The sequence below is a fragment of the Ovis aries genome, chromosome 24 (genome assembly GCF_016772045.2).
Source record: "Ovis aries strain OAR_USU_Benz2616 breed Rambouillet chromosome 24, ARS-UI_Ramb_v3.0, whole genome shotgun sequence".
Classification (NCBI taxonomy): domain Eukaryota; kingdom Metazoa; phylum Chordata; class Mammalia; order Artiodactyla; family Bovidae; genus Ovis; species Ovis aries.
Window position 1 is genome coordinate 17,452,858 of NC_056077.1, and position 21,765 is coordinate 17,474,622.

Consider the following 21,765-nt stretch of genomic DNA (forward strand, 5'->3'; position numbering starts at 1 on the left):
AAATTGAGAAAAAGATCTAAGGAATTTAAGGATTTAATATTATTTTCTTTAGAGATGATTTTTTTTCACAACTGAAAAAGCAAGCAAAAAGTATTGAGATGTTGACCACACACCGCTGGCTGCTGCTGTTTAGTCACTAAGTCATGCCTGACTCTTCGCAACCCTGTGGACCGTAACCCACATGGCTTCTCTGTCCATGAGATTTCCAGGCAAGAATACTGGAGTGGGTTAGCCAGTGATCAAACCTGCGTCTCCTGCACTGGCAGGCAGATTCTTTACCACTGAGCCACCTGGGGAGCCCCTGACCATATATTATTTCCTTTTCTATTTCAGGTACTTTACATAAGCCAGCCTTATTAGACACGTGCATATACGCTCGGTTTGATGTTACCAATAAGACAATGCAGACAACAGTTTCAGGGTTTCTTAGACTTATTTCCACCCATGTCTATGTGTGTGACATTGTTTTTATTTTGGATGCTAACTGGAGCTAGGCATCTGGATAATCTGCCCAATAACCGGCCAGCTGCCAAAGGTTCTTAATGCAGGGGCTCACGGTCCAGGGCATCTGGTCAAAACTGCTATGACATCTCCACCAAGTGCTCAAAAAGCTCCGAGGCCAGGGACTCATTATGGCCCTACTTCTGGCAAGGCCACCCACCCACCCACCCATCCATCCATTCACTCACTCACTCAAAAAGATTTACTGAGCGATTGCTATGTGCCATGCACTGTTCGAGGACTAGGACGCAGCCTTGAAGATGACTTTAAAAACTCTCCCTGCCCCTGGAGGAAACAGACAATAAAGTTTATTAAGTGCATTTCAAATGGTGATAGATGCATGGAGAAAAATAAAGATGGGCAAGGTAGAGATAGACAGAGAAGAGCAAGTACAAAGGCCCTGGAACTCCCCTGGTGGTCCAGTGGTTAGGAATCTGCCTTTCAATGCAAGTGGACATGGGTTCGATCTGGTCGGGGAACTAAGATCTCACATGCCATTGGGCAACAAAGTCTGTGTGCTGCAATGAAGATCCTCCATGCTGCAACTAAGATCCAGCACAGCCAAATAAATACATAAACATTAAAAAAAAAAAAGTTTACAAAGGCTCTGGGGCAGGACTGTGGCTAGGAACTTCAAGGAACAAGAAAGGAGGCCAGCCAAGGTAGCTGAAGGACAGTCAGCAAAAACAGAGGAATGGGGTAGGAGGTTGGGAAAAAACAAGCTTGGCCACATAGGGCCTATGGGGAATGGTGTTACCATACTTGAGTTAAGGTGGGAACTGAGGGGGATTCTGAGCAGAAGAATGACATCATCTGCCTCAGATTAACAGGATCTCTCTGGGCAGCCCTGTGGCTATTTTTGTCCTTGAGCTACACAAGTCAGTCTGGCTGTATCCCATGGCAGAACATCACGTATCAGGTCACATCATCCTGCAGTGATGGAAATGTTCTATAATTGTACCGTTTGATATGGTAAACATGAGTGGCCACTGCATAACTGAAATATGGCTGGTGAGACTAAGAAAATGGATTTTTAATTTTATCAGACTTTATTCGATTTACGCTTTACAGCCACATATAGCTAGTATCTGGGCTTCCCTTGTGGCTCAGCTGGTAAAGAATCCACCCTCAATGTGGAAGACCTGGGTTCAATCCCTGGGCTGGGAAGATCCCCTGGAGAAGGGAAAGGCCAACCCACTCCAGTATTCTGGCCTGGAGAATTTCATGAACTGTATAGTCCATGGGGTTGCAAAGAGTCGGACACAACTGAGTGACTTTCACTTCACTTCACTTCACTTCAGAGCTAATAGCTGGACAACGCAGAGGGGCCTCATTCATAGGAGCCCAGTGTCTAGTCTGAGAGGGGAGGAGCCAGGGCCTTGAGAGCTTCCTCCGTCTGCCAGACATGAGAACTGCAGGGCAGGGAGGACCTGCATGAGTCACACCACTGGGCACCTGGGTGGGGCACCTGGGGAATGACTGGGTCCAAGGCTTTATGACCAGACAAGCAAACAGCCTTCAGGAGCAGTGACTAACTGCTTAGGGCAATTGGAGTCATGCAGGCCCCAGAACCCAGGTCTCCTGGGCTCCAAGCTGGTAGAGCACCCAGTGGGCTGTCCACAGAGCAGTTACTGTGATCCTGTCTGTCTAAGGAGGTGACAAGACCACCCGGTGGTTAAGTGCACTGGCTCCACAGCTTGCTGCCTGGATTCTAACCCCAGCTCCACTTGCTACCTGTGTGACCTGGCAAGTTTCTTGACCATGCTATGCCTCAGTTTTCCCACCTATAAAATAGGGGCAGCAGTTCCCATCACACATAGCCATCTTAAGGATTAAATGGCTATTGTATGTCAAGTGCTTAGAAAAGAGGACAGCAAACCTTTTCTGTAAAGAACCAGATAATAAATACTATTTACCACGCTGTCTCTGCCACAACTATTCAACCTGCCACTGCAGCAGCCATAATCCATAAGTGAATGTGCATGACTGTTTTCTAATGAAACTTCATAAAAACAGGTGGTGGTTCAGACTAGGCCCATGGGTTGTAGGAGACTCAGGTTCAATTCCTGGGTCAGAAAGACCCTCTAGAGATGGAAATGGCATTCTATTCCAGTATTCTTGCCTGGGAAATCCCATGGACAAAGGACATCGACAGGCTACAGTTCATGGGGTCGCAAAGAGTCAGAAATGACTTAGCGACTAAACAACACAACGGTAGTTTGCAGACCCCGAGCTGAAAGCAGTGCCCAGCATACTGTGCTATGTACTTGAAGCCAGGACTCTGGTTATTTACTGATGAATTTAATGTAGTCTGCAGTGGGGGGAGGAGGTCTTGCTAAGGATTCCCTAGATGGAATTTATCTTCCTTGACTAGGACCTCTCCAAAAATGATTTCCAACATTCCTGGAAGTGATAATAACCATATTCGCCTTTACTGAGCATTTACTACGTGCCATGATTATGTCAAACCCTTTACATAGTTATCTCCTGTGACCCTCAGGATGGGTTTTTCTTACATTTTGCTCTCATTTTGCATACAGAAAGTTCAGAGAAGACAAGAGCTTTGTCCAAGGCTGACTTAAGGTCTAAATCATGAGGGCAAAGACCTCAGCATGTCTTACTCACCCTTATACCCCTAGTGATTAGCGTGGGGTTGGCACATAACAGTTGCTAAAAAAACATGTCACAGATACACAGATACAGTTGCTCTAGATTTGCAACATTAACTTCCTTCTGCTTCAGTAGCTTGCCAAGTAACTTCTCAGGGCCTCAGTTTCCAGGGAAGTAAAATGGGCAAGTAATACCACCTACTTGATGGCATCACTGACTCAATGGCATGACCAGCTCGATGCACATGAGTTTGAGCAAGCTCCGGGAGTTGGTGATGGACAGAGAGGCCTGGCGTGCTGAAGTCCATGGGGTTGCAAAGAGTTGGACACGACTGAGCGACTCTACTGAAACTGAACACCACCTACACTGAGTGGTTCAAAGGAATTCCAGAAAGTTACACATGCGAGTCCCAAATTCACCTGCTAAGGGAGTCTGTCAGATCTTCAGGAACCAGCTCCAGCTTGCTGCACTCATCCCGTCTCCTCTCCAAGCTCCAGCCTGAGGCCTCCTCAGATGCACACAGGTCCTCCCCACCTCTGCCCTCTGCTCCCCTCACCGCCCCTCTTGAATGCTCTTCCCACCTGATCTTCCCTCTCACCTGCACTGGCTCCTCCGCATCCCTAGGCCTCAGCTCACTGGTCCCTCCTGGAGAGCCAGCAGGCAGCCGCTCTCCTCTCTATACCATCATCTGTTTATCTCCTTCTCAGCAGCTATGCTTAGCTGTCCCTGACCCTATTTCCCTCTGTCTCCCCTGTTATATTAGAAGCTTCATGAAAGCACGTCCCTCGCCCGCTTCTTTCATCACTGGGCTCACGCCTGGTACATGCTTTTGGCTCAGAGTCAGTTTCTGGCCTCCTCCTGGGAGGAGGGTGGGGGCAGGCCCACAGAAGGACTGGGTGGTCCTACAGCCAAACAATGCTTCTTTTAAAAGCAGCCAGACTACAACAAAGTTTACAGCACTGAAAAGTCATTTTCCCCCTTTTATATCTTAAATTCTTTACTTCCTGAAAAAAACAAACAAAAAAAAGCCACTGAGGGCCTTTGGGCCTAATCTGGGCCTGAGCTGCTGGGCAGACGGAGCTCTCGGCCTCTTTTAGACAGAGAGGGAAAAAAATCACTCAGGTCAGACGGCTGGCTCACCGGAGAACCACTCCAGTCTGTGTCCAGACCTGAACAAGAGTCCTCCCACCCAGGACACCTTTGAGGAGTGACCTGGATGAATGGACCTAGCAGATAAAGTAAAAACATAAAACCAGAAAAACCACTACAGGTCAAATGGTTACTTGTCTTCAAATTTCATACAATCCGTCAGACTAAATTGGCCCACAAAATAGCTGTTAAACTACATAAGTGTCTATCAGGTAATGCTAGAACACCTGCAGTCATCAAATCTTATAATACTGGGCTAGAACAGGCCCTAATAAGCATAATGATAACATGTAATAATCAAACCAAGAGCTACCATTCAACCCCTTTTGACAAGCTTATCGCATTAAATCCTTTCAGTGACACTGGCAGACCAGGCTATGAAGATATTTTGGAATTAGAGGTGATGCTTGTTTCATACTTTGAATGCACTACACGGTGCTAAATCGCACACTTCAAAACGGGTGATTTTGTTACGTGAATTATACCTCGATCCTCCCCTAAGAAAGGCACTGCGTGCATGCTAGCTGAAGGACTCCCGACTGGAACAAGCATGTAGTTACCTTAGACATACTGCACACCTCATTTAAGTCCTGAAGGGCTGGAACAGTGTTTCTGGGCACAAGTAGTCAGAGTAATTCTGAGTCATGAGAGAGGAAGGGGGAAGGAGCCTCTATGGGTTATTGTAATTTTAGAGGGTCTAAAATATTTGGGAAAAGCTTTTGAGATAGACTTTATGGGACACTGTCTAAACTTCATGGAACAGGGGGAATTTCATAACATTGCCTAAGACTCTCCAGGCCAACCATCCTTTTTCATTTCGATTATCCCAGAATCATAGTGTCCTCTAAAATAAGGGATGCCCAAACAAACCACTATACATACAACTGACTACCAGCAAGGATGCAAAATGTGAAGACTCTGTGGATGTTTGTCATCTTGTAGGAACACAAAGGGACTTCCCAGGTGACCCTAGTGGTAAAGAATCTACCTGCAATGCAGGAGATGTGGGCTTGATCCCTGAGCCGGGAAGATCCTCTGGAGGAGGAAATGGCAACCCAGACCAGTATTCTTGCCTGGGAAATGCCATGGACAGAGGAGCCTGGCAGGTTACAGTCCATGGGGTTGCAAAGAGTCAGACACAACTGAGCGCCTGAACACAGGGGAACAGAGACATCATAGCAACAGTTAATGCTGACATGGTTCACGGCAGTAGTCCCCAGGATGCACTCCCTCCCCCCAGGAGGAGTACAATATTCTCCTCCCAATATTCATGCCTTTAAACGGGCCCCACTCACACTGAACAGGGCTGACCCACGGTAACAAAACAAGTAACAGAGTGATTTCTAAGACCAGCTCATATAAGACACCACAGCTTCTGCCTTGCTCTCTCTTGGATCATCTGCTCTGGAAGAAGCCGGCCACTGTGTCTCAAGGACACTTAGACAGCCCTCTGTGAGGTCCACATGGAGAGGAACTGAGGCCTTCTCTCAACAGCCAGGGTCTGCCTGTCCATGTGAGCAAGTCACCTCGGAAGGGATCCGCCAGCCCCAGGCAAGCGTTCGGATGACTGCATGGCTACGCTGGCCGACCCCACGAATGCAACTTCATAAGAGACTCTGGGCCAGGAAAGCTGAGACAGGTCATTTCCCAATTCCTGACCCACAGAAACTGGGAGATAGGTGATTATTATTGTTCTAAGCTTCTAAACGTGGGGATAATTTGTTACACAGTGTAGATAACTGATATAAGCACTTATTTATGTAAATTATCTGAATCCTTGAAATGACCCCTGAAGTAGGTTTTATCATTATTTAATCCATAAAGAAACTGAGGCACCAAGCACTTACGTGCCTTTCTCAAGGACAAAACCAGTAAATGGGAAAAAGAGGATGGGCATCTGGGAGTCCAGAGTCTAGACTCGAAACCAGCTACACTACAGCTGCCACTGCGGCTGCAGGTATGAGGCAGGAGATGGCCCCTAGGCTAGGCATTTACAACTGGCTTCCTGTTCGGCCTCCTGTTCAGCCTCCTGGCATGAGAAGACGGGCTCCAGCCCCCTGTTTATATCTCCCGAAGCAAGAGACATCAGGCTCCAGGACTACCTATTTATGACCGGACTCCTGTCATATTTCGAGATCTACACCTTGATATGGAAAGCAGCAACTGGAATAGGGTTAATAACCAGACATTAGTCATTTTTATGGCAGGGACAGAGTGAGATTAAACCCTTTAAAGGGTCATATATTTCCCATCCCTGAGGCAAGGAAGACATTGGGAGTCAAAAAGGAGGAGACATCACCCCATAATATGTGATGCTAAGGGTGTCCATAGGCCTCTGGGCTGAAATCCATGTTGCAAAAAAGTTGCACACCTATGTAGGGGAGGTCTATATAGATGCCGTAACCACCTCTTCTCTGCATTCCTCCTCACTGGGGGGATGTCCAAACCCTTTCTCTATGGGTGTGCATCTCTGCTTTTCTCCCATCTTAACTAAACCATTTCTCTCCGTTTTCTCCCTCTTGGAGTTGTGCTGTATCTCTAATATTAAACATTGTACCTGCACTTACAGTTTTTGCCTCTGTGAGAAAAGAATTTCCCTTGAGGGCAAAGATCCAGGGAAAAACAGCTTTTAGCCTCTAGCCCTTGAAGGTCTGGTGGTGGCTAGGATTCCTGGTGTTCATCCAGGCTGCTGCTGCTACTGCTGCTAAGTCACTTCAGTCGTGTCTGACTCTGTGTGACCCCATAGATGGCAGCCCACCAGGCTCCCTCATCCCTGGGATTCTCCAGACAAGAACACTGGAGTGGGCTGCCATTTCCTTCTCCAATGCATGAAAGTGAAAAGTGAAGGTAAAGTCGCTCAGTCGTGTCCGACCCTCAGCGATCCCATGGACTGCAGCCTTCCAGGCTCCTCCGTCCGCTACCCAGGTTCAATTCCTGGGCAGAGAATTAAGATCTTGCTTCATGCTACCACTCACTGCTGCCTCAGAGAAATCAGGTACAGTCAATCATTCATTTATTCAATGAATGTTTAGCAGGTACCATGTGCCGGATGCTGTTCTACATCCCAGAGGAACAAGAAAAAGCCTCTGCTTTTCATGTCACCCACAGTCTAGAAGGGAAAAGAGCTAAATAAATGAGGAAATGTTCAAACCAGATGACTTCAGATGGTACTAAGTGCTTTTGAAGGCATAAGCAAGGTAACTGGTCAGGGTAAGAAAGATGGGGCCACTTCTGCAGACAACAAGACTCCAGAGGTCTGTCTGACGTGACAAGTGAGCAAAGACCTAACAGGAAGCAGAAAGAGGCGCCATATGAAAATCAAAGAGAAATGTACTCCAGGCAAAGAGCAGCAGAAGTAAAGATCCTGAGGCAGAAATGACATTGATATGCTGGAGGAATGACAAGGCAGTCAGCGTAACTGGAGCAAGATGGGCTAAGGGTAAGGCTGGAGGTGATGAGAGCCTGCAGAGGTGGGCTGGGGTCCTTGTTGGAGGCCATAAGTTGGTTCTCAGAGCAGTGCGAAGCCACTGAAAAGTTTCAATTAAGAAAGGAAGTATTGTTGTTTAGTCACTAAGTGAAAGTGTTAGTTGCTCAGTCATGTCTGATTCTGCAGCCCCATGGACAGTAGTCCATCAAGCTCCTCTGCCCATGGAATTTTCCAGACAAGAATACTGGAGTGGGTAGCCATTCCCTTCTCCAGGGGATCTTCCAGACCCAGGGATCAAAACTGGGTCTCCTGCATTGCAGGCAAATTCTTTACTGTCCGAGCCACTAGGGAAGCCCTGTTTAGCCACCAAGTCTCATCCAACTCTTTTGCGACCCCATGGACGGTAGCCCAACAGGCTCCTCTGTCCATGGGATTTCCCAGGCAGGAATACTGGAGTGAGTTGCCATTCCCTTCTCCAGGGGATCTTCGAGACCCAGGGATCAAACCCTGGTCTCGTGCACTGGCAGGAGAATTCTTTACCACTGAGCCAAGCACGTATATTGTTTATCCAACTATAAGAAAGAAAGAATGCCATTTGTGTAACACATATGGACCTAGAGATTATCATACTAAGTGAGGTAAGTCAGAAAAAGAAAGACAAATACCATATGGTATAACTTATATGTAGAATCTAAAATACGACACAAATGAACTTACCTACGAAACAGAAACAGATTCACAGACACTGAGAACAGGCTTGGGGCTGCCAAAGGGAAAGAGGTTGGGGGAAGGATGGATTGGGAGTTTGGGATTAGCAGATGCAAACTATTACATACAGAATGGATAAAACAACAGGATCCTACTGTATAGTGCAGGCAACTATATTCAATGTAATAAACCATGAGAAAAAAATAAGGCAAGCACTGTGATCTGTTTTATCATTAAGAAGGATACACATTTCCCATTTCTATAAACCAGATGCCCCTTTGTCTCCTGCCTCCCTCCAGCTGTCCTCTCATGATGCTCATACAGTGCGTCATGGTTTACAAAGTGCAACAAAGTTATAAACACAGTCCTTTCTGAGTCCCCCACTCATGCTTACGTGTACAAGGTGATAAAATATCAGCTGTCCAAGGGAAGCGAAAGTGAAAGTTGCTCAGTCTTGTTTGACTCTTTGCGACCCCTTGGACTATACAGTCCATGGAATTCTCTAGGCCAGAATACTGGAGTGTGTAGCCTTTCCCTTCTCCAGGGGAATCTTGGACTACACAGCCCATGGGATTCTCCAGGCCAGAACACTGGAGTGGGTAGCTGTTCCTTCTCCAGGGGATCTTCCCAACCCAGGAATCGAACCACAGTCTCCTGCATTGCAGGCAGAGAGAGGAACCTTTTAATTAGAGATGCTAGTTATAATACTCATGAAAAGATGCTTAAAGATCCCCGTGAACACCCAGCAAAGATCTAAAAAAGATGAATCTCACACCTTCTGTATGGGAAACCAGTGTTGGCATCTTAAATGTGATGAATTGTGACAAAATAAGAGCAATAAAAAAATCAAGTGGAAAGTACTTAAATAGCTGTTACTGAAAGGCTGAAATTGAGCTGATCAGTTCAATTCAGTTCAGTCGCTCAGTCGTGTCCGACTCCTTGCGAACCCGTGAATCACAACACGCCAGGCATCCCTGTCCATCACTAACTCCCAGAGTTCACTCAGATTCATGTCCATTGAGTCAGTGATGCCATCCAGCCATCTCATCCTCTGTCGTCCCCTTCTCCTCCTGCCCCCAATCCCTCCCAGCATCAGGGTCTTTTCTAATGAGTCAACTCTTCGCATGAGGTGGCCAAAGTACTGGAGTTTCAGCTTTAGCATCGTTCCTTCCAAAGAAATCCCAGGACTGATCTCGTTCAGAATGGACTGGTTGGATCTCCTTGCAGTCCAAGGGACTCTCAAGAGTCTTCTCCAACACCACAGTTCAAAAGCATCAATTCTTTGGCACTCAGCTTTCTTCACAGTCCAACTCTCACATGACCACTGGAAAAATCATAGCCTTGACTAGATGGACCTTTGTTGGCAAAGTAATGTCTCTGCTTTTCAATATGCTGTCTAGGTTGGTCATAATTTTTCTTCCAAGGAGTAAGCATCTTTTAATTTCATGGCTAACAACACTATTAATAATGTATTATGTTATAAATATATGCCTTAGTCGTGTCCGACTCCTTGCAACCCCATGGACTGTAGCCCGCCAGGCTTCTCTGTCCAGGGATTCTTCAGGCAAGAATACTGGAGTGGATTGCTGTTTCCTTCTCCAAAGGATCTTCCCAACCCAGGGATCGAACACTGATCTCCATTTCAGGTAGATTCTTAACCATCTGAGCTACAGGCAAGTCGTTATAATGCATTAGAGAATTATTAACATCAATCCCAGGCTGACTTCTTTATTCCGATCTCTGTGTAAGTTCCCAGAGTTTGCGTTGCTCGAGGTGTTTTTCTCTTTTTTATCTTCTAAATGTTGAGGTCAATCCAATTAGAAAGGTCCAAAGCCCAAATCTACACGTATATTTTACTGTAAATCCTTGTAACAAAATCTGTGTTCTCAAATTAAAAGAGAAAAAAACGCTCTGGATAAAACTTCACAGAGGGGTCTTGCATTTTGTTAAGGGCAAATATAAAATACAAATGCTGGAAGGAAGCCTGCTGGGTGCTGAAAACGCCACGACCCAGTTCTGCACATTTATGTAAAAATTCACAGAGCGATACACTTTCTTAACTTTCACCCAAGGGAAAAGGGAAAGCATGTAATACTTGCCTGGTTGTATCTTTCTTGTATCAGGCACTGCGCTAGGCACTTCGCACATTTTTCTCTCAACTAATCCTACCAACAGTTTATTCCCATTTTACTGAAGAAGCTTAGGTTCAGAGAGGGTAAGTCACTTACCAAAGATCACACAGAGATCAACAGCCCAGGCAGAATTCAGTTCTAAGCCCATCTAACGGTAAAGCCTCATGTGTTTGGGAGGCAGTCACCTCGTATTACAATGTGAGGACTAGCTGGGCTCTCATAATCTTTTCATTTAACTTATAGGATGATTTTGAGGCTAGCCGGGGACTCCTCGACCAGCTCTGGGAAGACAAACTCACAGCGATCGGGACTCCCACTCCAGCGCTTCTTTTGGTAGAGAGGTCTCTAAATGGAGTGGGGATGGGCTGGAGGAGCGAGAGCAGGAATAAGAAAGATCCGCTTTCCCCCAAGCCGGGAGGTGGGAAGGGGGCTCGGCCCGCGCGGAGCTCCCAGCACCGCGCGCCCGGGTGCCCGCGTGCCCGCCCGCCGCCTGGAGCCCAGTCCCCGCCGCCCTACCTTGGTGGATGAAGGGCTGCCTGCTGGGCCTGCCGGGCGGGAGCGCACTGATACTGGACTCGCTCATGACTGCGCCCCGCGCCCGCGAGAGACCGCCAGAGACCGGCTCCTGCAGCCGCCGCCGCCTCCCGCCCTTCCCTGCCGCAGCCGGGATTCCAGGTTCCGGCGCCGACGTCACAGAGGCGGGGGCGGGGCGCCGGCGCCCTTCCCACGCCCGCCGCGCGGGACCCCCGCAGCCGCGCCGAGCCGCGACGCGAGGCACCGGCCAGGATCGGACGGAGGCTGCAGCCCCACGGCGTCCGGGACCTGGAACGGGAGACGCGGGTGGAGAGCCAGAGGGACCGGGAACGGGCTCCATCCAGCGGCCGCGATAAAGGGCTAACTCCCGGATTTTTAAAAGTGTAATAAAAATAACCAGGACTCAAAACAAGTGTATCCAGTAAGTAACTGTTTGGGTACCAAAAAAAAAAAAAAAAAAAAAAACGAAGAAGAAGGAATATCTTTGTACATATTTATAAACACATGACTCTCGAGTGGGGAGCTGGAAGGCTGGGTGAGAAAGGTTCAAGGAAGAATTTTTCAGTTTATCTCGTTTATCTTTGAACCTTATCCACGTTTCCTCTCTGCCTCTCTCCGTGTACAGTTTAAAAGATAAAATGAGAACGAATTACCAAATATAAAGGCCGAATAAAGAAATGTAATCGTATATACAGGGTTCCAAAGAATAGCAAGGAGAGATTTAAAAAGCCTTCCTCAGTAATCAATGTAAAGAAATAGAGGAAAACAATAGAATGGGAAAGACTAAAGATCACTTCAAGAAAATTAGAGATACCAAGGGAACATTTCATGCAAAGATGGGCTCAATAAAGGACAGAAATGGTATGGACCTAACAGAAGCAGAAGATATTAAGAAGAGGTGGCAAGAATACACAGAAGAAATATACAAAAAAGATCTTCATGATCCAGATGACTACCATGGTGTGATCACTCACCTAGAGCCAGACATCCTGGAAAGTGAAGTCAAGGGGGCCTTAGGCAGCATCATTTCCAACAAAGCTAGTGGAGGTGATGGAATTCCAGTTGAGCTATTTCAAATCCTGAAAGATGATGCTGTGAAAGTGCTGTACTCAATATGCCAGCAAATTTGGAACACTCAGCAGTGGCCACAGCACTGGAAAAAGTCCGTTTTCATTCCAATTCCAGAGAAAGGCAATGCCGAAGATTGTTCAGACTACTGCGCAATTGCACTCATCTCACATGCTAGCGAAGTAATGCTCAAAATTCTCCAAGCCAGGCTTCAACAGCATGCAAACTGAGAACTTCCAGATGTTCAAGCCGGATTTAGAAAAGGCAGAGGAACCAGAGATCAAATTGCAAACATCTGTTGAATCGTAGATGAAGAGAGTTACAGAGAAACATCTACTGCTTTATTGACTACTCCAAAGCCTTTGACTGTGGATCACAACAAACTGTGGAAAATTCTGAAAGAGATGGGAATACCAGACCACCTGACCTGTGTCCTGAGAAATCTGTATGCAGGTCAAGTAGCAACAACTAGAACTGGACATGGAACAACAGACTGGCTCCATATCGGGAAAGGAGTACATCAAGGCTGTATATTGTCACCCTGCTTCTTTAACTTATATGCAGAGTATATCATGCAGAATGCCAGGATGGATGAAGCACAAGCTGGGATCAAGATTGCTGGGAGAAATATCAATAAGCTCAGATATGCAGATGACACTACCCTTATGGTAGAAAGTGAAGAAGAACTAAAGAGCCTCTTGATGAAAATGAAAGAGGAGAGTGAAAAAATTGACTTAAAACTCAACATTCAGAAAACTAAGATCATGGCATCTAGTCCCATCACTTCATGGCAAATAGATGGGGAAACAATGGAAACAGTGACAGAGTTTATTTTCTTGGGCTCCGAAATCACTGCAAGTGGTAAAAGACACTTGCTCCTTGAAAGAAAAGCTATGACCAACCTAGACAGCATATTAAAAAGCAGAGACATTACCTTGCCAACAAAGGTCCGTCTAGTCAAAGCTATGGTTTTTCCAGTAGTCATGTATGGATGTGAGAGTTGGACCATAAAGAAAGCTGAGCGCCAAAGAATTGATGCTTTTGAACTGTGGTGTTGGAAAAGACTCTTGAGAGTCTCTTGGACTGCAAGGAGATCCAACCAGTCCATCCCAAAGGAAATCAGTCGTGAATATTCTTTGGAAAGACTGATGCTGAAGCTGAAACTCCAATACTTTGGCCACCTGATGTGAACAAGTGACTCCTTGGAAAAGACCCTGATGCTGGAAAAGAGGAGAACGGGATGACAGAGGATGAGATGGTTGTATAGCATCACCAACTTGAAGGACGCGAGTTTGAGCAAGCTCTGGGAGTTGGTGATGAACAGGGAAGCCTGGTGTGCAGCAGTCCATGGGGTAGCAGAGTGGGACACGACTGAGTGACTGAACTGAATTGAATCATATGTACGTTTGTATGGGGCTTCCCAGGTGGCACTAGTGGTAGATAACCCGCCTGCCAATGCAGGAGACATAAGAGACCCGAGTTCGAGCCACTCAGCACATAGCACACATACGTTTGTGTATAATACAGGTAACTGCCAAATTAAATAAATGGGAAAGTGAAAGTGAAGTTCTCTCAGTCGTGTCCAACTCTTTGTGACCACTGGACTATACAGTCCATGGAATTCTCTAGGCCAGAATACTGGAATGGGTAACCTTTCCCTTCTCCAGGGGAATCTTCCCAACCAAGGGACTGAACCCAGGTCTTCTGCATTTACCAGCTGAGCTACAAGGGAAGCCCCAGAATACTGGGGTGGGTAGCCTATCCATTCTCCAGCGGATCTTCCCGACCCCCGAATCAAACCAAGGTCTCCTGCATTGCAGGCTGATTCTTTATCAACTGAGCTATGAGGGAAGCCTAAATGGAAAGTGTAGGTAAACTGCCTATGCAGAAGAATTTTAATAAGTTATGCAGATAGGTCAAGGAGGTGGAGTGTGACTACCCAATCTTTAAGTGTGGGCTACACACAGGGGCTCCCTTCCAAAGAGGATTATGGAAAGGGAGGGCGGGTTACGGCAGCTAACTACCGGCATAATACCTGATAAACACTTCCTCAGAGAGATGATCAAGGTCAACATCAACAGTCGACATCTTCCCTTCCTCCCCAGAGTCCACTTCTCAGCCCCTGATCCCAGCCACAGATTTAGAAATAGATGGATGGAGGCTCCCAACTCCAGGCACTATCTTCCTCCTATGTCTCACCTGGCACATGGCCCTGCCTTGGTCTGCATCCTAAGCCAGGAGAGGTCCTGGGTTCTCTCTGGGGCAGGGCAGTGAGCCCCGTATCCTGAAGGAGTGTGCAACTCATTAGTGTCTGACTCATTAGGAAAGACCCTGATGCTGGGAAAGATTGAGGGCAGGAGGAGAAGGGGACCACAGAGGATGAGATGGTTGGATGACATCACCAACTCAATGGACATGAGTTTGAGCAAGCTCGAGGAGATGGTGAAGGACAGAGAAGCCTGGTGTGTTGCAGTCCATGGGGTCGAAAAGAGTCGGACACGACTGAGCAACTGAACAACAACAACAATCCTGAAGGAGTCTCATTCCTTTCAGGTGATCACTGATTTTACAGGAACAGAAATAGGGTAGTTCATTGGGAAAAGGTCACAGAACTCTCCTGTTGGAAGGAAGTAGAAGGGGGAGAAAGGTTGGTAGCCAGAAAAATAGGAATTCAGATGGAAGGATGGCAAGTAGGACAGAAAGGAGAATCAAGTATGGAATTCTTGATTCCCTTTCAGTTCAGAGCAGTCACTCAGTTGTGTCCAACTCTTTGCGACCCCAGGGACTGCAGCACACCAGGCCTCCCTGTCCATCACCAACTCCTGGCGGTGGCTCAAACTCATGTTCATCAAGTCCAATCTCACATCCATACATGACTACTGGAAAAACCATAGCTTTGGACGGACCTTTGTTAGCAAAGTAATGTCTCTGCTTTTTAATATCCTGTCTAGGTTGGTCATACATGTTCTTCCAAGGAACAAGCATCTTTTAATTCCCCTTTCAGTTCAGTTCAGTCACTCAGTTGTGTCCGACTCTTTGCGACTCCATGAATCGCAGCACACTAGGCCTCCCTGTCCATCACCAATTCCCGGAGTTTATTCAAACTCATGTGCATCGAGTCAGTGATGCCATCCAGCCATCTCATCCTCTGTCGTCCCCTTCTCCTCCTGCCCCCAATCCCTCCCAGCATCAGAGTCTTTTCCAATGAGTCAACTCTTCGCATGAGGTGGCCAAAGTACTGGAGTTTCAGCTTTAGCATCATTCCTTCCAAAGAAATCCCAAGACTGATCTCCTTCAGAATGGACTGGTTGGATCTCCTTGCAGTCCAAGGGACTCTCAAGAGTCTTCTCCAATACCACAGTTCAAAAGCATCAATTCTTCGGTGCTCAGCCTTCTTCACAGTCCAACTCTCTCATCCATACATGACCACTGGAAAAACCATAGCCTTGACTAGACGGACCTTTGTTGGCAAAGTAATGTCTCTGCTTTTGAATATGTTATCTAGGTTGGTTATAACTTTCCTTCCAAGGAGTAGGCGTCTTTTAATTTCATGGCTGCAGTCACCATCTGCAGTGATTTTGGAGACCAAGAAAATAAAGTCTGACACTGTTTCCCCATCTATTTCCCATGAAGTGATGGGACAAGATGCCATGATCTTCGTTTTCTGAATGTTGAGCTTTAAGCCAACTTTTTCGCTCTCCTCTTTCACTTTCATCAAGAGGCTTTTTAGTTCCTCTTCACTTTCTGCCATAAGGGTGGTGTCATCTGCATATCTGAGGTTATTGATATTTCTCCCAGCAATCTTGATTCCAGCTTGTGCTTCTTCCAGTCCAGCATTTCTCATGATGTTTTCTGCATAGAAGTTAAATAAGCAGGGTGACAATATACAGCCTTGACGTCCTCCTTTTCCTATTTGGAACCAGTCTGTTGTTCCATGTCCAGTTCTAACTATTGCTTCCTGGCCTGCATACAGATTTCTCAAGAGGTAGGTCAGGTGGTCTGGTATTCCCATCTCTTTCAGAATTTTCCACAGTTTCTTGTGATCCACACAGTCAAAGGCTTTGGCATAGTCAATAAAGCATAAATAGATGTTTTTCTGGAACTCTCTTGCTTTTTCCGTGATCCAGCGGATGTTGGCAATTTGATCTCTGGTTCCTTTGCCTTTTCTAAAACCAGCTTGAACATCTGGAAGTTCACGGATCACGTATTGCTGAAGCCTGGCTTGGCGAATTTTGAGCATTACTTTACTAGTGTGTGAGATGAGTACAATTGTGCAGTAGTTTGAACATTCTTTGGCATTGCCTTTCTCTGGAATTGGAATGAAAACGGACCTTTTCCAGTCCTGTGGCCAACTGCTGAGTTTTCCAAATTTGCTGGCATATTGAGTGCAGCACTTTCACAGCATCATCTTTCAGGATTTGAAATAGCTCAACTGGAATTCTATCACCTCCACTAGCTTTGTTCCTAGTGATGCTTTCTAAGGCCCACTTGACTTCACATTCCAGGATGTCTGACTCTAGGTGAATGATCACACCATCGTGATTATCTGGGTCGTGAAGCTCTTTTTTGTACAGTTCTTCTGTGTATTCTTGCCACCTCTTCTTAATATCTTCTGCTTCTGTTAGGTCCATACCGTTTCTGTCCTTTATCGAGCCCATCTTTGCCTGAAATGTTCCCTTGGTATCTCTAACTTTCTTGAAGAGATCTCTAGTCTTTCCCATTCTATTGTTTTCCTCTATTTCTTTGCATTGATCATTGAGGAAAACTTTCTTATCTCCCCTTGCTATTCTTTGGAACTCTGCATTCAGATGCTTATGTTTTTCCTTTTCTCCTTTGCTTTTCGCTTCGCTTCTTTTCACAGCTATTTGTAAGACCTCCCCAGACAGCCATTTTGCTTTTTTGCATTTCTTTTCCATGGGGATGGTCTTGATCCCTGTCTCCTGTGCAATGTCACAAACCTCCGTCCATAGTTCATCAGGCACTCTCTCTATCAGATCTAGTCCCTTAAATCTGTTTCTCACTTCCACTGTATAATTGTAAGGGATTTGATTTAGGTCATACCTGAATGGTCTAGTGGTTTTCCCTACTTTCTTCACTTTAAGTCTGAATTTGGCAATAAGGAGTTCGTGATCTGAGCCACAGTCAGCTTACCTATTGCTTTATTTCGAGGGGAGGCACACATCTTTCCACATCGCCCCCTATGGGCCTTATCAGTCCTAGCACTTTATTTTTACTAGTTTTGTTTCTCACGCTAGAATACAATGAAAGGAAAACTATGGTGAGGTCTCTCTCTTATTATTAGAATAATAGTAATAAGTGCTGCTTATCGGGGATTAACTGTATCAAACTGTTATCATGCATTACCTCATATAACTTTCATCTTCCCTAAGAAGAGAGGAGGAACCTTCTGTCTCCCTTTTTAGAAAAAAGAGCATGGTGTAGAGAGGCAGAGTGGAATCGGCCCCCTGCCCTCCTTCCCCACCAGTGATCACCTAACCCGAAGCACCACCACCTCTACCAAGTCAAGGACTGCCTCCCAACTGTCTCCCTGTCTTGTCCGAGCCTTGGCCACCCAGCAGCCAGAGCCAACTTCTCAGAAAGGAACTTGATCTTGTGATTTTCCTGCTTTTACATCCCCCTCTTCTCTGGTTTCCTCTTGCTTGTTAGAACCTGCACTCTCCTTACCATGTGTGGAGCAGGCTTTGCAGGACCTGTCCAGCCCCACCTCCTACCATCGCTACGGTGGCTGATTTCTGCTCTACTCCTGTCTGTCCCTGCCTACAAGTTTCCCTCTTCCAGGAGCCTGCACCTCACATGTGCCCCTGATTTTGTCTGCTTCTGCCTTCACATGGCAAAGGATGGCCACACGGCAGCCCCAGGTCGATATAAAGGCTGAAAAGTTTGGTTAGAAATCTCTGAGTCCCCAAATTCTAGCAAGGACAGCCTGATGTATTTGACTTGAATAAAGAGTAAATTCCTGGCCTCGTTGACCATGTTCTTATTCTAGGTTGTCTTGGTGCATCCTATTGCCTTTCCCCTTCTTTCCATCCCTAATGACTGTCATTCCACAAATGATCTATTAATACAACAGAAATGCTTTGTAAACTGCAAATCTCTAAATAAATGTTAATATGGTAACTGTGGCTGTATAAGACCTAACTGTGGCGTTGCAAAATGGGACCAAAAGGAGGGCATTTTGTATATCATAGATGCATGCAAATAAAGCTTTTCAGTTCATTTATAGCAAAAGAATCAGCCAATACCTTTGCTACTCTGAATTTTCGTGGAGAATTTGAGTTTGCTGTTGGTTTGTTTGCCTTTTTTTAAAAAAAAAAAAACTCATTTGGATGATTTGTCTAAACAAAGCCTTTAACAAAACATTTTCCTAATCTTCTAATGTATTCTCTGTCTTGCACCAAAGTTCTGGCACCTGCTAACGAAAGGTTATTGTAAGGATCACAGCTCCTGTATTTGCCAGTGATAATAACCCAGTCTGTTCTGTCAAGGGATAATAAGGATTTATTAGAAGAATACTGAGAAGGATGTGATTGACCCTCAGAAGAGGATAGGAACCAAGGGCTGGAGGGAACCCAGAAAGACCATTCTCTCTCCTCTTTTCTCATTTCAGCTCCTCTCCGAGGCTGCTTGTTCCTTCTCACACTATGTCCCAGCTTTCCACCAGCAGAGGTGGCAGAAGATGACTAGCAGGAGCTGTTGGAGCCAACAGATCTTCACTGTTGCTCTATCTCTGTACTTTTCTGATTAATTTCCAAATCAGGAATTAAATGTGATACCAGCCTCATTTTAAATCAAGCTTGGGAGATATTTCCATGGAGGACTGTAGAATTTTCCCATGTGTATCACCTCATGAGGAGAAGACAGCTTGGGTGCAGGTGTCCATTAGCATGGACAGAAGAGGGAAGCGTTTGTTGTAAGCTTGTAGAGCTTGCTAAGCCTACAAGCTTGTTGTTGTCGCTAAGCCTTGGTCCTGCCATGGATCTTCCTCTGAGAGAGGCTGGAACAGAGCAGTAAGTGTTGAAGTGTTGTGGCATAGATTTGTGTCCAGGATTTGTTTTTTCTTCTTTGTAAGAAGAGTGTTCAGTAATTGGAAAACATGTAAAAATAAAAATAACAAAAGTAGGTATAAATTATTCTAAGGAAACTGTATTAAGACTGCGTTCATTTGCAAGTAACAGAATGCCCATCTTAACCTTTAAGGGCATTTTTACTTATTTAATAAGATATCTCAAGAACTTAGATTCTATTTTTCTGCTTTGCTATCCATAGCATTTTTGCTTTTTGTCTTCATGGTTGCAAGATGGCTGCCACAACTCCAAACATCACGTCAATGTTGAGGGTGGTAAAGAGGGATAAAAGATAAAGCCAGCATCGTTTGGCATTATGACCACCCTTAGTTGCTAGGAGGGTTGGGGAAGTGAGGCTCTGGTTTCTTAGCTTCTAGAATGGGGTTAGGAATGACTATTGGGTGGTCCAGCCAACATTGTCTTCTCTAGCTCTTCTTCAATAAAAAGTACTACAAATGTTCATAAGAGGGGGTGATTGCATTAAACCAGCTCTGGCCTGACTCCTCTTTTCGATCCCTCACTTCCTGCTCCTAGAGGAGATGGGAAATCTTGGCATGAAGCAGTTTAAAAGGTTTCCTGGGTGGCAGGCCCTCTCACACTGACTGTGCTTTCTCTGAGGTCACTCTTTCTGGGATGTGCTAGGAACAGCGCTTCCACAATCCCACTGCCTCTTGTATTGCTCCTTCTTTTCCTTCCTGTGGGATCTTGAAGACGTTCTAGGGTGGTGAATGTTGTTTCCAGGGTGAAACCACCTTGGTACCATTCATGAACATCCATGTCTAGTAGAACAGAAGCCAGGCTAAGGTGGAAGAACATGAGCTCAAAAATACATTTCCAGAACACACAGATCATTCACAGGGGTCCTGGCAGGAAAAATCAACTCTCCAGCTTGTAATAAGTACAATAAATCTCAATTGCTGAACATATTACCAGAGAATATTAAAAGTCCTGTTAGCCTGTTCACTTTATTTTTAGAAATTTGCCTTAGGAAAACATAATGCATGATCACAAAGAGTTAGGAGGAGGAGGAGGATGGTGGCAATGATGGCAATGAAGCCACATTGAGTGACTCCGTTCTGAAGGCTAGACATCATTGTATGTACTTTGTGTGACTACTCCATTTAATCCTTATAATAGTCCAGTGAGGTAGGGACTTCCACAATCCTATTTACAGATGAGAAAAAGGAGCTCCCCGAAGTTAAGTATCCTTTCCAAATTTCTGTAAGGAAGTGATAAAATTGAGCTTGGATCCCAGGAAGTCCGAACCCAGAGTTCACTTAGTCAACCACTGTGTTTTTATGATGATCCCATTTAAAAGAGAGAACTCTCTGGAAGTCCAGTGGTTAGGACTCTGCTTTCACCACTGAAGGTCCAGGTTCAATCCTTTGTTGGAGAACTAAGATCCCAAAGCCACAAGACTCAGCTGATATCAGTTCAGTTCAGTTACTCAGCCGTACCCGACTCTTTGCAACCCCACAGACTGCAGCACACCTGGCTTCTCTGTCCATCACCAACTCCCAGAGCTTGTTCAAACTCATGTCCATTGAGTTGGTGATGCTATCCAACCATCTCATCCTCTGTTGTCCCCTTCTCCTCCTGCCGTCAGTCTTTCCCAGCATCGGGGTCTTTTCCAATGAGTCAGTTCTTTGCATCAGGTGGCCAAAGTACTGGAGCTTCAGCGTCAGTCCTCCCAATGAATATTCAGGACCGATTTCCTTTAGAATTGACTGTTTGGATCTCCCTGCAGTCCAAGAGACTCTCAAGAGTCTTCTCCAACACCACAATTCAAAAACATCAACTCTTCAGCACTCAGCTTTCTTTATGGTCCAATTCTCATGTCCATATACGACTACTGGAAAAACCATAGCTTTGACTAGACAGACCTTCGTCAGCAAAGTAACATCTCTGCTTTTTGATATGCAAGCATCTTTTGATTTCATGGCTGCAGTCACCATCTGCAGTGATTTTGGAGCCCAAGAAAATAAAGTCTGTCACAGTTTCCAGTGTTTCTCCATCTAAGTCTTCCCAAGTGGCGTTAGTGTCTGCCAGTGCAAGAGACGTAAGAGACACGGGTTCAATCCCTGGGTCAGGAAGATCCCCTGGAGGAGGGCATGGCAACCCACTCCAGTATGCATGCCTGGAGAATCCCATGGACAAAGAAGCATGGCAGGTTACTGTACCAAGGGTCACAAAGAGTCAGACAGGACTGAAGCAACTTAGTACACACACACACACACACACACACACACACACACACACACACACACACATACCTGTATAACAAAAAAGAATGTCCAACAGATCAGTTGGAGCAATTATCCTGTGAAAGGGATACTAACGAATCCTTAACAATGATATTTTAAAATAATTCACATAATGAGGTGACAAAATTTTCACAATATTTAAGTGAGAAAAAGGAAACCAAATATAAAAAGAAATAAAGACTATAAAAGATATAATCCTATTTTAGTAAAATTGTGTGTGTACATGTTTGTATATAAATTAGAACAACCACACCAATACATTAGCAGTTATTTTTAGTAGAAGTCAT

General features: G+C 45.6%; 1 protein-coding gene across 2 annotated transcripts in view; it reads right to left on the reverse strand.

Moving 5' to 3' along the window:
- TMC7 (transmembrane channel like 7) overlaps positions 1-11,200 on the reverse strand; it is a 58,202-nt gene extending 47,002 nt beyond the window's left edge. For both annotated transcript variants that reach the window (XM_060405887.1, XM_004020800.6), the window contains exon 1: positions 11,044-11,200. In XM_060405887.1, the coding sequence (XP_060261870.1) occupies positions 11,044-11,110 (67 nt within the window). In that variant the 5' untranslated portion in view covers positions 11,111-11,200. The remainder of the gene's footprint in view (positions 1-11,043) is intronic.
- Between the last annotated feature and the right edge of the window lie 10,565 nt (positions 11,201-21,765).